This window comes from Candoia aspera, chromosome 11, assembly GCF_035149785.1.
Source record: "Candoia aspera isolate rCanAsp1 chromosome 11, rCanAsp1.hap2, whole genome shotgun sequence".
In the NCBI taxonomy this organism is placed as follows: domain Eukaryota; kingdom Metazoa; phylum Chordata; class Lepidosauria; order Squamata; family Boidae; genus Candoia; species Candoia aspera.
The window spans coordinates 15,487,548-15,502,594 of NC_086163.1; the positions used below are offsets into that span (position 1 = coordinate 15,487,548).

A 15,047-nucleotide genomic window follows, 5' to 3' on the forward strand; every position below is an offset into this window, starting at 1 on the left:
TTTCAACTCATGCTTTTTGCAGCTCTTTCTGTTCTTGAAAACTGTCAATGAGATATCAAAAGATGGATTAACACAACCCTTGGATCCCCATGTTTGTGTCATTTTGCATCAAAGGGGGTTCCAGAAGGACTATGAGTCAATTTCTTTCTTTGCTGATTGGTCATAAGGGAGATCAGAGGAAAGAAGTTTTAACTAAAATTTGTAATGAATAAAAAGGGTGTTAAATTTCTCCCTGGATGTTGGAGTCCCCAAGTGGTGGCTCTTAATCACCTCTGACTTCCAACAATCAAAATCCACCATGCCAAAACTACTTGGCAATAGTGTATGTCACATGTTGAATTTCTTCACACTGGCTAGACAATTTGACAGCCCCATATATTCAGATAATCTAGAAAAAATACCCTGCCATTTGGTGACTCCAAAAATCATACTTTACTGCAAAATAGTAACTATATAAATATACTCAAGATTAATAATGATTTTGGATTTTTACATTTTAATATCTGTGTCTATCATATTCATTATATTATTTGATGATCACATTATTTCCAATAAGAAAACTGAAATGGTAAGTTGTTTAGTTTTTGAAAATAATGAAAGATTACTGTCTGATGAGTACTTCCAAAATTTCCCTATAAAAATATAACTGCATATTGGAATAGCTCACTGGATTTTTATTTGAGTGTTATACCCTTATATAACATAAAGAAATTTGAAAAAGCAAGTTTGGCTAAGGCTTAACAAAGTGTCCAGTGTCTTTTCCTCAGTTCAAATGCTGAAAAGTTTGCAAGTTACCACATCAGTTTAAAAAAATAAAACAAAATCAGAATGATAACACATTGGAGCAGCAAATGTCCCAATCACATATTATAAATACAATCCTCTTATATACTGTAACTGCTAATCTAATTTAAAACTACATGAATGTAATTTTTTTTTAATGGTCTGGACCACATCAGAAGGCCACACTTTTGCACAGAAGCACCATTTATGGTCAGTAGAGGTCCATGCTCTATAACACAGAAGAAGTTTATCCCATAGTTTTAGACATTTTTGAAAGCCAAATTTTCTAACAAATATAATTAAACATACTCAGTAATTTTGTATGTGTTTTTTTTCTGAAATGGTCTGAAAGAAGGATTCTAAAACTTACCACACAAGTCAGGTCTCTTGATATATCCACTACTTCCTGTGCTACTACTCAGTCCATTAAAGGCTGCTAAGCCATCAGAGCTGTAGGCTCTTAGGACCGACAGCATGTTTACTTGCTTCTCCAGGACCTGTGGGCTTGACGCTTGTTCAGGTTTCATCACTACTTGTGCAGCTTCATGTGGGGAAAGCAGATTCGAAGTGTGCCACGGCTTTTCAGAAGGTGGCAAGGGTGAGATGAGTCCTTGTGAATTTTTGGAGGCAACAGAGCTTTGTATGCTGTCTCCTCTGTCATTGCTATCTTTGTTTAGACTGGGAAAGGGTTTGTTCATAAGGTCAGATTCGGTTTCAAGGTCCTCCTCATCAACGGTTTCTTCCTTGGAAGACTCCATGTCTTCAGATGATGCAATGTCTGACAGGTCATCAGTAGCACTTTTATTTACAGGGTCAGAAAGCAGCATGGGTGGATCATCATCAGACTGTGTTTTGAGGTCCACTTCAGTAGTGGTACAAGAGTTATGTGCTCCACCAACTCCAGAGTAAACACCAAATTGCTTATAGAAGTCAGCTGCAAAATTATAAAAAGTGGAGTCCACATGACCAGGCCAGGTGGTATTCTTTTGTTCTCCAGGTGAATCCTTGGATCCCTGGGCCATTCTTTCAGAAGCCCCATCCATTTGACCTATCAGATTGGAAACTGTTGAATCTTTATTGGACTGTAGAGAAGTTGGCAGCAGGTTGGCTTTATTTGTTGAAGCAACAGCCTCTCTAGGTTGGTCTTTACCATTTCTAATTGATCCTAAAACACCATCTTTGCGCTTCGCTTTGCCTAAATGATTGGCTTGAAGATGAAGAGCCATTAATTCCATAGATGATGTTGTGAATGAACAAAACAAGCAGCCATGCCAAGCAATATTGTCTTGAACAGTAAATGATGAACCTGGAAGACTGCCTGCATCTGGCCTTACAGAGAGGTCAAGAGGTTCATACTGTGATTTCTCTGTTTTTCTCTGCTTACTGGACACCTTTTCCTCACTAGCTTCTGAACCCAACAGTTTTGTAGGAAGGCAATCAGACAGGACTTTATCCTTCTTTTCTTTTTCTTTCTTTAATGAATTGAGGACAAAGCTGTCCATAAAAGCTTGCAGAGACCCTTGGAAGTTCACCCCATTTCCAACCATGCTATGATATGCTCGGCCTAGGTCAGAAAAGCGTGTCCCTTTGGAAGGTGTGTCAGAACCTTTCATATTATCTGAAGAACCTTCAGTGGGGATGCCAACTGAATGACCTGGATGATCTCCTGAAGAAAGTATTCCTGGTGACCACTGTTGAGATCCCATCCCACTTCGGAAATCGATGCTGGGAAGGCCTTTGAAAGCTCCTCTCAGCACGTCCGGTCTAACAAACATTGATCCTTTACTTGATGTTTCTTCTTTGTGTTCTTGACTTTGAGACTGTCCAGAGAGTGACCCAGCACCATTTTGTCGCTCCCGGTGGTGTCGTTCCAAGTGGTATTTCAGGGATGCAGATTGGGTGCCAGCATAATCACAGTGGGGACATTTATATGGTTTCTCACCTGCAATTATCAAAAGGCACATTTACTGGAGGAAAAAAGCAAAAGAAAAGAACTCTACTTCTACAACAACAATAGCCCCATATGGCCTCCATGATCTATTTTTTTCCCCTAAGGTAATTTCTTCTTTAAAATTAAATTAATATTTTTAAGGATTTTTTCCCCTTTAAATAGCTTTCTACAAGCTTGACATGCTATAAGCACACACACAATCAACTATCTCTTCTTTAACCTAATATGCTAAAACTGCTGCAGAATTAGAAGCTATGATTATGAAAATGAAGCAACACCGTTCTACACAGTGATCATTAAAAGTACAAGCAGAGGGCAGTGGGTGGGGAGGAGGGAGAGACAAAGTGTATAACAAATGGATGGCTACAATGTTTCTCTGTATACAATAGCACTAAAATTTGTTTAAATTATACACATGGAAACCATTTTTAAACCTAAAAATTTTATGGCACTGTTACGCAAGACTGAAATGAATGATTTAAGTCTTGCTCTGCAGTAAATCATGGATATAATTAGCAAATGGCATTCTGCACAAGTAATTTATCATTATTTGGAGGGCACCATTCCAGAAGGATTCAAGGATTTGCAGACCTGCTACACTGTTTCCAAATAAAGAACTATAAATATGGTTTCTATAAAATATTAATATGATTTTAGTGCATTGGAACTGCATTGTGCTAAGAACATATAGTTAAGATAAAAGGTAGTCAATAAAAATTAAAGAGAAAAAGAGTAATAAAAAGGTACAAAATAGATTTTGTTTCTCTGAAATTAATATTATCTACTGGTTTTTGCAGTGCTTTAAATTTGCACTAATGGTTCCTCTATTGCTCTAGTGGTAAAATGTGTAATTTACCTCTAATAAGACCTCTTCAAAAGAGTAAGGGTTGGCTTAAAGTGCATTCTAAAATATATATGATATTTTTGGATTACATATTTCCATTTCAGTGCAAAACTTATATAGTTCTTTGATTTTGATTTAAAGGAAATGCAGGTGTCCTATAGAACATACATGGAATATTTACAGGCGTTTACACATATACACGCCACAAAAGAAAAGCTGGGTAGATAAACAGGAATGTAAATGTATAGGAGCGCTTGAATGGCTATCAAGTGATCCTCTGAAGACCTGAATGCTGGACTTGTCATTGAAACAGACAGCAATCTGACAATCTCAGAAGATTCTTTTAATGGTGTTCTGTCAATAACAGCAATTATTTCTCTGAGCAATCTAAATAACAAGGACATTTTTTGCCCTTTCCAAAATAATTTAAATCCTAAGACAAGCCATCTGTGAACTGTGTACCCTGAAATTATTTCTCTGTTTCCTATTTCTCTCCCCTGTCCCTGGGTCAATAAAAAATAAAATAAATAAATAATAAATGAAATTACTAAGCTAGGTATCGAATTGTACATTTTTAAAAAAACAATTATACAGAGGCAATATTCTTGTTCAAATGTACCATCCCTTCTAATCAAGGCCTCCAGGTATGTTGAAACTGCAGCTCCCAGAATTCCTATGTAGCAAGGCAGATTTCACCAGAAATCAAGGCACTCTCGTCCCAACACATCTAGTGGGTGCCATGTTGGAAATAGACACAGCTTAAATATCTCTCTCTTAAAACACAAAAATCAAGACATCCTAAGTTGTTTCAAGAAAGAGTGGTAACAAGAGGTGGCAGGAAGTTCAGGATTTGAACCACACTGGGGCTTCACAATTTACTTGTGAAGACACAAAAGTGCCTCTGAGATTTTACTTTGTGCCAAGTCATCTCTAAAAATGAAATCTTTCAGTGGTTGACAAATAGAGAGAGGGAACCAAGTTTGCTCATTTAACACTGCCATTATTCATGAATCACTCTTTGTGACTGAGTTGCTTCTTTCTGTTATTTCATTGTACTGTTTTTATAAGTTCTAATCGTTGAACTATTCACAAATGACCAATAGTTAGTCCATCCGGACAAACGCCCTTCTGAATTGTGTTGTAGCTTCTAGCTTAAAAGCATACTAGACACTCAGAAAAATGTGAGCCGTATGGCAAATTTTAATTGAATAAAATTTGAATTAAATGCATATCATTCAGCCTGCAGATGCAAAACCATATCCAGTCAAAATGTGTATTACTGTGGAACAGGGATAGAAAGTATTTGTGAATGCAGAACTAATATGAGTCCAAAATAGATTTAGATTTCCTGCTAAGGATTTATATCCCAAATATTCAATAGTTAACAATACATATAAAAGTACTATATTTCCATGGCTTACCTCTATCTTAAACAGTGTCATTATATCATGCAGTAAGATGAGAAAAGTAATATATGTATGTGGACTCAAACAAAACTGAACCAGAATAAATAGTACTCTTTAGTATTATTCTAGTGTCTTTACAGACTAGTTTCACATGCATATCACAATCTTAGTTAAGAATTCTCAACCCGCAAACAATGGCATGCATCATGTTAAACATCTCTTGGGCATAATCTGGCCAAAGTGATAAACTTTTCAATTCCTTCATTTCCTCAGGAATTATTTTTGCAGACAAACATAACATTATAAACATTATATAATTTAGGAGATGGAAAGTTGAGACACCAGATTCATTTTATAAAAATCATCATTCCCCAAGTTTTTGCATTGATTTGGAATATTAAAAACATGTCAGAACTCTCACAAAGTGATTGCTGGGGGCCTGACTCATCAAAATGGTTGTGTTGGGGGGCATAACCATTTGCAAAGCACCAAGTGATCAGAAGGCTGTCTGCCACCCCATGTCCTACAGGATGTTTCCTACCTCCTTCCCCTTGTGTGTTTGCATGTGTGTGAACACACCTTCAAGTCAGTCTTGACTTCTGAACAAGACCAGACATTTTTCTTGGCAACATTTTTTGACAATCATTCCCCTTGCCTTCTTCCTAGGGCTAAGAGAGAATGACTGACCCAAGGTCACGCAGCTGGATTTGTACCTAAGGCAGGACCAGAACTCATGGCCTCCCAGTTTGTAGCCCAATGCCTTTAACCACTACACCACACTGGCTCTCATACAGCCCCAAGTAAGCCTTGTCTTTTCTCTGAGTGTGTGAGCACAATTCCAAAGTTCTAGACTACAGATACCATCCTTTTTATTATCTAAGAAAGTACTTTGCCTTACTATGGAGTATGCTGGCTTCCTGTCCCATTTTAATTGAACTCCTGTTCTATTTTAACTGAACTTTTAAAAATATGTATATTATCAGGTGGGCAGAGAGCCTGAGATCTTGCAAGTACATGGGCCTCCCTAGCTGTCATATTGGGGACCTCAGCAGTAATGGTTCTTCAGTTTCCTCTTAGCCTGCTTCTTTAAATATCAAGACATGAGCATCAACTTGAGAAATATTGTCTAACCTATGAAATTGTGACCCATGCAGTATGGTCTGTAAATAAATGCAGAGCCCAGCCTTTCAAACTGTTGAACTGGGTGGGCATGAGAATTACCCTTCAGGAATATCTGGCGAACCCATTCTAGTCTATGGAAGGCTGCCTTATACTGAATGAGGCCATTTTTCCATGTATCTCAGAACTGTCTGTGTTTGGGTAAGCAGTTTAATATCCTCCAGAGGTTTTAGACTGCAAGCCCCACAGTCCTTTGCCACTGACCATGCTGCCCTAGGCTGCTGGAAGTTGGACAAAATAGGAAAAAGATATTAAAACCTTTACTGCTTCTGTCCAGTTTTAATTAGAGGTCTTCTCTAACTCTGGAAAAGCCAGTGGTCTCTGAAGGCTTCATGGGCTTGGGATCCTCTGAATGGAACATATCTAGGAGCATCATTTATTATCAAGAACCAGAATTACTAATATATCAGTGGATAATGAAATGAACAAGTAAACGTCTCTTTGATATATTCTAATATAAATACTGAACATTTTGTGTGCATTTTTAAAAGCTATTCAATCAATTAATAAGATATTGATAATCTATTTTATCAATGGCAAGAGAAGGTATTTCAGAAAAGAGCTGCACTATGGTTTAATTACTTCATTATTCTGCCTGTTCCTACTCAGTAATTTCTTTTATCATTCTAATCACTCACTTCACACTTTTGAAACCAAATGGAATATCAAAGGTTCTGTGGGATTATTTTTGGATCATGCACATGTTCCCCACATAGTTCATCTGTTTGTCAGAAATACCAATTGCATTTTGACTCTCTTTACTCCCTTGGTATCATGAAATATGCAAACCAAAAAAAAAAGAGAAAAAAAGACATAGGGTTCTTATTCCATGCTTCTGGTATTCTAGTTTATATTACTTTTTGTTCTATTGTACAACTATCTGAATAATGTTTTAACCTTCCTCATCATCCTCTTTCTTTTTCTTCTTTTTCTTTTTTCTGCAAAGCCATATAATTGAATTTAAATCCTATCTTGGATATTTATTTATGTAGTCTCTCTATATGTCTTTACATAGTTAATATTTGAAGAAATAAATATGGATGCTCCTTAGCTCTGAAGCTTCAGTACATTAATATAAACTGTACACTCAATTCCCCAAAGCATCCACATATATATATATATATATATATATATATATATATATATATATATAGCAAACCTGAAGACTTTTCACACAGCTGCTTATTGCTAAACAGTGTCTTGTCCAGAAGGGGACAATCTGTGTCTCTAATTGCTGTCAGTGAAGCTGAGATTCATTATGTGACTTTCCCATTAAAATGTGAGCATTAATTTGTATAATGAAATATCACCCACTGCAGCGTTCATTAGCCCCACTGTATACGCCACATTGTTAGCTACCTAGAAACTGTAGTTAATTTCACTAATGGATATTTCCCTACTTAGTGTTTGGTAGGAAATTTATACTGTTAACATTACCTTTTAAACTTTTAAGAAAATTTAAATTCAATCAATTATTTTCAACAAAAGTTTGGGACGTCATTAAATTGAGAGAAGGCAAGTTGTATAATATTAAGGATGGGGTTATCTGGAGAAACTGATAGGACATGGGGAAAAAATCCTTTTAGCTCAATTTTGAATTTTAAAAAAAAAATCAGTAACAAAACTGTTTCTCCTCCTGGAGCAGGAGGTCATTTTCCTCAATTATGTATCTAGTCTATCTTGCCTCTGAAAATACTGTTAGTAGAAATTTCCAGAGAAGGGATGAGTTGAGTTTATTTCGGTCAACTCATCTCGAGTATTCCATAGGCACATGACAACTATCCATACCAATTTTAAGAAGAGTCTGTAATTTCTGATTAGGAACAATCCTGTCAGTCTGTTTTCAACTCATGGATCATAATCTAACTCAAGTGAATCACATCAAGTGTGAAGCAAGTGTGAAGTGAGAGGGAGAAAAAAGACAGAAAAAGAATAGGAAAAAGTATCCTTGTTTGGAAGCACATACAGGAAACCTATATAGATAGCTACTGTTACACAGCTTTTTCATGACACTGACATATCACAATAGTATGTGAATAGCTCTGGTAATTCCCTCCTAATTGAATGATCTGATCATAATGTTGGAAGCATCAAATGGTTTTGAGTCTGGAATAACAAAACTACTCAGGATTCCTATACAAAGGCTCTTATTGAAATGCAAGTTGGTATCCTCTAGACATTTGAGGTTTCAATTCATTGCCGCTGGATTATTGTGGCTAAAAATGTAGACAATGTCCAAACATGTGGAGGACAGTAGTTTAGGTACCCTATAGAACAGGATTAGGCAAAGAGCCAGCAGCATTTCCCAATAATTACTGTAGCCTTACGACTGCCAGTATGGTGTAGTTGTGAAGGTACCAGGCTAGAAACCGGGAGACCAGAAGTTCTAGTCCCACCTTAGGCACAAAGCCAGCCGGGTGACCTTGGACCAGTCACTCTCTCCAAGCCCTAGGAAGGAGGCAATGGCCACTTCTGAAATCTTGCCAAGAAAATTGCAGTCACCAGGACTCAACACTGACTCAATGACATGCACATGCTATAGCCTTAAATGTGGATTTGGCGAAAAGTTCTTCAAGGCATGGTCTCGCAATAAATCAGGTGTTCACAGGAAACTGGCTTTTACAACACTGCTTCAGTTCCTAACAGACTCAGAAACACCAACTGAGCTAATATAGAATAAAATAAAATCAAAATGTAGGTTTTAATCACTCAGTGATATATGATCCACTGATATAATTAAGGCTTTTAATACAGCAAGTAGGGCAGGAAATTGAGAAATTGTTATCCTGAATGAGCAGGAAAAAATAAAAAGTGCTGCCACATTTATCATTGTCATTTGAGATATGTTTGTCTATCTTCTAAGACTTGGGATTTTTGAATATGTATATTACATATATTTATATTATTATTTCTTTCTGACTTATTGTTTGTTTGTTTTTTACCTGGCACCTAGCTCCATTATGACTCTTGGTGGTATCCAATATTAAAAGAAGAAAACAATACAAAACAACAACAAATGTCCAGAGAAAAATAATGCAATCTCCAGCAGGCCATTCACTACACAAGGGGCCTGCCACCCCCTCTAACTCAAAGCCTATTTTAACGTCGGGGAGGGAGCTGTTTGAATCTCTGGGGGGTTGTTATTCCAGAGGTCAGGTGCTGTGACAGAGAAGGCCCACTTCCTGGGTCCCATCAGATGACATTATTTAATTGATGGGGCCTGGAGCATGCCAACTCTGCCTAATCATGTGGGATGGGCAGAAACTATGAAGGTTATATGGTCTTCAGATAACCAAGCCCTATATCATGAAAGGCTTTATACGTGATCATCACTACCTTGAACTGCACCTGGAAGCCTACTTGCAACTCATGACACAGACATATGTCATGGGCATTCTTGGCGTGGCCATAACTGACTGTGCTGCAGTTTTCAGAATGTTTAGTTATCCCTTCTTCCTTGATTGTTTATCTGGTTTTGCTTCCTGCTTATCTGGGTGTTGGTTGCTCAGGAGAATTGTCTGAGTGTTTCCTTCCTTGACTTTTGGTGTTGCACCAAGTTCTAGGACAAATCAGACATCATCACAGAGATAAACCCCAAAAATGGTTTGTGGATGGGGTTTATCTCTGTGTTGATGTCTGATTTGTCCTGGAACTTGGTGCAACACCAAAAGTCAAGGAAGGAAACACTCAGACAATTCTCCTGAGCAACCAACACCCAGATAAGCAGGAAGCAAAACCAGATAAACAATCAAGGAAGAAACTATCAAGGAAGTAAACATGCCCAACCAATACTGGTAGGGCAAGCTACTAAACAACCAGCAATCTTCACTTTCCCATGCACTGATGATGTTACCTGGCCTGGTAACAAAACCTCTGCAGGAAAACAACCAAACTTAGAGAACACCAAGAACCCAACAGTTCAACCCTGAGTTACGTATACTGTATTATGTTGTTATTACCATTATCATTATCATTGAAATTTCCTTTGGTTGCCAAGGTCCATCAGCTACATCAGAAGAAGCTCATAATGCAACCCAGGATAAAATAGCAGAGCTGGAGTTTTAAGTTTTAAGAAGCACCAAGGGAGAAACCGGCAGGGACGCGGTGGCGCTGCGGGTTAAACCGCTGAGCTGTCGATCGGAAGGTCGGCGGTTTGAAACCGCGCGGCGGGGTGAGCTCCCGTTGCTCGTCCCAGCTCCTGCTCACCAAGCAGTTCGAAAACATGCAAATGTGAGTAGATTAATTGGTACCGCTTCGGCGGGAAGGTAACGGCGTTCCGTGAGTCATGCTGGCCACATGACCCGGAAGTGTCCTATGGACAACGCCGGCTCCAAGGCTTTGAAACGGAGATGAGCACCGCCCCCTAGAGTCGGACACGACTGGACTTTACGTCAAGGGAAACCTTTACCTTTACCTTTACTAAGGGAGAAACCACTGATTTCTTATTCTTGTTATTTTATTATGGTTTGTTCTTATGCAAATGGGTTTTTATCTGTTTTAATATTATTGTACATTTAAAATATTATATACATGTTGGAAATTAGATAATGCTTCTGTAAATTCAGTTTGAATATCAGGTTTTCTTCCCCATATAATTTTGTTAGTTAGGGTTAGGGCATAATTATTTCTGACAATATCTATTGAAACCATATGTATTTTCTACAAATTGAGAGTTAGATGTTCTGGATTCTCCACAATTCATTCATTCCTAACCAAGCATTCATATGAGCAAACAAACAAACAAAAATGATCCTTGAATTAAAATAAAACATTGATATAAGGAAGAAATTCTGTACCCATTTAGCATCTTTCCTCTATCTATCCACCCACCCACCTACCTGATTTATATAGCCACCCATCTCACATAAGTGACTCTGGGCAGCTTACAATCAAATATATAAAAAACAATTAAATACATAATATAAAATAAAACACATAGCAGCTGAGTTTCATTAATAACCATCAACAAAGCCAAGAGACTGGCTTTATCACACTCCTGGGGGCCCAGGCCCAGGCAGAAAACCAAGTTTTTAGGGCCTTGCAAAAGGCCAGCAGAGTCTAACAATACTTGTTTTACATGTAAATATTAAAACAGAATGAAATCTATATAATACGAAGGAAACTTTAAATGTACTCTACAAATAGAAAATTACATTTTCTAATTCATTCTCCTCAATGCTCTGCAGCTGCCCTACCAGATACATCTCTCGGATTCTTTTCCTACCATGGCCTCTACAAAAACCCTAAGGGGGACATCAACATAACAGTGCTTCTGTCTCAAATTGCTATAAGGAAGCATCTACTGCCTCTCTTCCTGTGTGTAATACATTGTAATCTTGATAATTAGTCAACAATAGCTTTCTTCTCCATAAATGTGTTTAATACTCTTTTAAAGCCATCCAAGGCAGTGGGATGAGTACATTTGTAATAGTGACTTCCATAGTTAATTTTGCAATATGGGCGGTGGGTGGAAGGACTTTCTGTCGGTTGTCCTGAATGACCCTGGAAAAAAACCTTCATTCCATTTCTTTAGAATCTTGAATAATTTTATTCCTCTCTACCATCTTGCTGTTTTCTTGTTTTTTTGTTTTTGTTGAAAACATACCCCCATACTGTTTGTTTGTTTGTTTGTTTGTTTCCTTCCTTCCTTCCTTCCTTCCTTCCTTCCTTCCTTCCTTCCTTCCTAACTTTTTACTAAGCTGTTGGAGGACAGGTCTTAAGAGAAGAAAAGGTTTCAGAAAAGAAATATCAGCTGGTGCTGTTTGAAAATTAAAGCACCCAGAGAGGAAAAGGAAGGAGTAAAGGAAGTCGCTGTTACCATACTTCTGAGGTGCATAACCAGAATCATTCATAGTATTCCAAGGCAGGTTGCATTCACATTTAAACGAACGCAATCTGAATTTTCAGTTCTATTCCTAGTGATCCTAAATGTGAAGCTGCATTTTTCGTAACAGAAAGTCTTCCTTTTTCACACAGAGGACTGTTAGTTTGTCAGTCTTTCATCTACAATCCCCACTTTTCTGAACCAGCTTAAATCCATGAATTATATGTGGAATATAGGTTTTTCTTACCTCAGCATGCAATATTGGGGGGGGGGGGATTGGTGCCCTGACATTAATGTTTGACTTAAAAGGTAGTACCCTAATATACCCTTTATGCTATTAACATGCTTGGGTGTGTTGCTATTTCTTTCCATTTCTAGCACACACACAAAAAAAACCTGAGGGAAAAAAAACAGCCCTGAGTTTCTGATCCATTGGTTCTTTTCCTTGATAGCACCTTTCAACTATATTTAGCAATTATTTAATTCCTTGCACATGTTTGTTCTCAAACATAGAATGTTTTATTATGTTTGTGCATTTTCTAAACAGAAGAACAATAAATACCTTAGTGCATCTATTAATCAACCACAAAATAGTCAGTTCTTCTTAGCTTTTAATCATAACTAATATTTGCCATTTCTACAGTACTTTAAAAACAGAATTAAATATACTTCTTTTAGTTTAGTATTTTTTTCTTTCATTGATGTTGGAAAAAACCTTCATTTTTTGCAAAAATATTGTCCACTTTAATCAAACTCTTCCATATTAGAAGGACACGTAAAAATAAAATACTTTGCTTTTGAAACTCCAGGGAACGCTAGAGCTTTTGAGCTATTTCACAACCCCTCCCTCAGCTGCTCTGCCTGGAAAACTGAATATCATTCTAGACTTTTTTTTCTCTATTTGATTATTGTCCAGGTCAGAGAAAATGCCTCCATGCAGAAACATGCATGCACACAGTCATACAGAAAAACAGAATTATTTTTCAACAAAGGATTGCCCCTTACTGAATTTAAAAAAAAAAATCAACACAGATAGATCTCCCAAATATTTTGCTTAGTTCTTCTCTGTGAGAGTATTCTCAATATTTCCTACAATAGGTGCCCTGAAAGGGAGGTTAGTATTTTTATATCTACCGTATAATAACAAGAAGAGACTGATATCTAAAACAGTGACTTGTCTAAGTTATCTATCAAGAAAACTCATGCTGTACCCATCACTGAGCCATCATCATAGGACATTTATGAGATAGTGTGCCTTCTGCCCAAATAATATGTCATGTTAAGGGGACACACACACACACTGTGTTCTTGAGATCTGGCTGCAGCACAATGACGTAGAAGAGGGAGCCAGTCAGCCCTTGGTGCAAGCAATAAGGGAGGATGCTGCTGAAGATGATGAGGAAACTAGCAATGGTTGTGGAGTCAAGTCACTACTGCTGCTTGGTGGTCAGCAACAGTGGGGAAAAACATTTCTGCCTTCAAGTCAGTTCTGACTGCTGGCAATTTCTCCCTGTGGTTTTCCTGGCAGCATTTTTCAGAAGAGATTAGCCCTTGGCTTCTTCCTAGAGAGAGAGTGACTGGCCCGAGATCGCCCAGTTGGCTTTGGACCCGAGGCAGAACTAGAACTCACAGTCTCCTGGTTGTTTCTAGCCTGATGCCTTAAGTACCATAATTAGTATCTCTCAGCAATGGAGGAGTGGGTTCTTAAGAAATTATCTGCCCTGGGTGTCCAATATGCAAGGTACTGTATGCCCCTGCTGTGGCTATTTTGCTATAGCATAAGCCAGGAAAACATCCAACTTCCAGAGAAATGCCCTTGGATCTAGCATATCCGGTTGCAAGAAAAACATCAGGGATTTCTTGAATTGCAAAACTGAGAGCTTTTACAACAAGAAGTTCATGATCCTGGCCATGGATTCAAAGAGTGAGGGGTAACATTTTGGCCTCCCCCATCTCTGTTTCCTTCTTCCTGCCCAATGAAAGGAAGCCCTGCCACTTACTAATTGGTAATAAGATGAATGCAAATGTGATTCTTTTGGGTTATAGTTTAGTCATTCAGCCTCCATATTTCCAGAGAACATCTTCTGTGCATTACTTTCTTTTCTATATAAAAATGTCCACTGTTTTATGAGGAGGCCTCACCTGTATGTATCCTCAAGTGAACTTTTAAGTGGTGTGAGGTCCTGAATGTTTTCCCACAATAGGGACAGTCCTTCATAGCAGACCCAAGGCTCCTATCCCTCAATAATGCTGGCTGCTGGACTCCGGCAGGTCTTCCAGCTTCATCTCCAACATCTGAAATAGATAGAATGTTCTCACATCACTTCAGCACATGTCAAGAAGTTGTTCTCACTCAAACTGCTAATGCAACACAAAGTGAAACATGTCAATACTACACCTGTCTGTTTCATTCTTTTAATCTGACAGAATGCTGACAATTCATGTATTTTCTTGTTATTCTCTTAAATTATTTCATCTTTCCCATCGTCGTTTTAAGCAGCATATGGTACCTTTATACAGAACTGAATTAGACAAGAAAAGAAACAGCTGTGTCAGCAGCTGGTTTGAGTTCTTCTTTTGCTCCATTCCTATTAAGTACTTTCTCATCCTTAAAAAAAAAAAGACAAAAACTTTTCCTTGCTTTTTTTCCCCAGAAAAGTATTTTTTTTTTCCTTTCTTGCTTTTGGTTGACTGTTAATCAATATGCAGGCATATGTAAGCCAAGCTGCGTATCCCTTTCAAAAGTTTTGAACGCCAAAGAGAATTGTAATAACATTATTACAATTGATACTACTAACATTAATGGTATTAGGCATAATGCACAGGAAATTAAGCACTTTTAAATATAAGCCTTTAGTTAATTCATTAAATGCTGGTGGTTTTAATAGAAGACTAAGCAGATGTGCAAATCTCTCACACTGAAATCAAGGAGATTTAAAATTGTTCACCCATTAAATGGACTGTACCCAATGTTTGTGGGAACTTGTCACATAAATTATAGCACGTTACAGCTTTTCTTTTATTCTTTTCTTTTGAGCAAGATGCCATCACACCTTAATT

General features: G+C 37.7%; 1 protein-coding gene across 1 annotated transcript in view; it reads right to left on the reverse strand.

Moving 5' to 3' along the window:
* Positions 1-1,136: 1,136 nt before the first annotated feature.
* Positions 1,137-15,047, reverse strand: part of ZNF536 (zinc finger protein 536) — a 79,708-nt gene continuing 65,797 nt past the window's right edge. Inside the window, exons 2-3 of the mRNA XM_063312872.1 lie at positions 14,130-14,282; positions 1,137-2,725 (exon numbers count right to left, since the gene is read on the reverse strand). Coding sequence (XP_063168942.1) covers positions 1,143-2,725; positions 14,130-14,282 — 1,736 coding nt within the window. The 3' untranslated portion in view covers positions 1,137-1,142. The remainder of the gene's footprint in view (positions 2,726-14,129; positions 14,283-15,047) is intronic.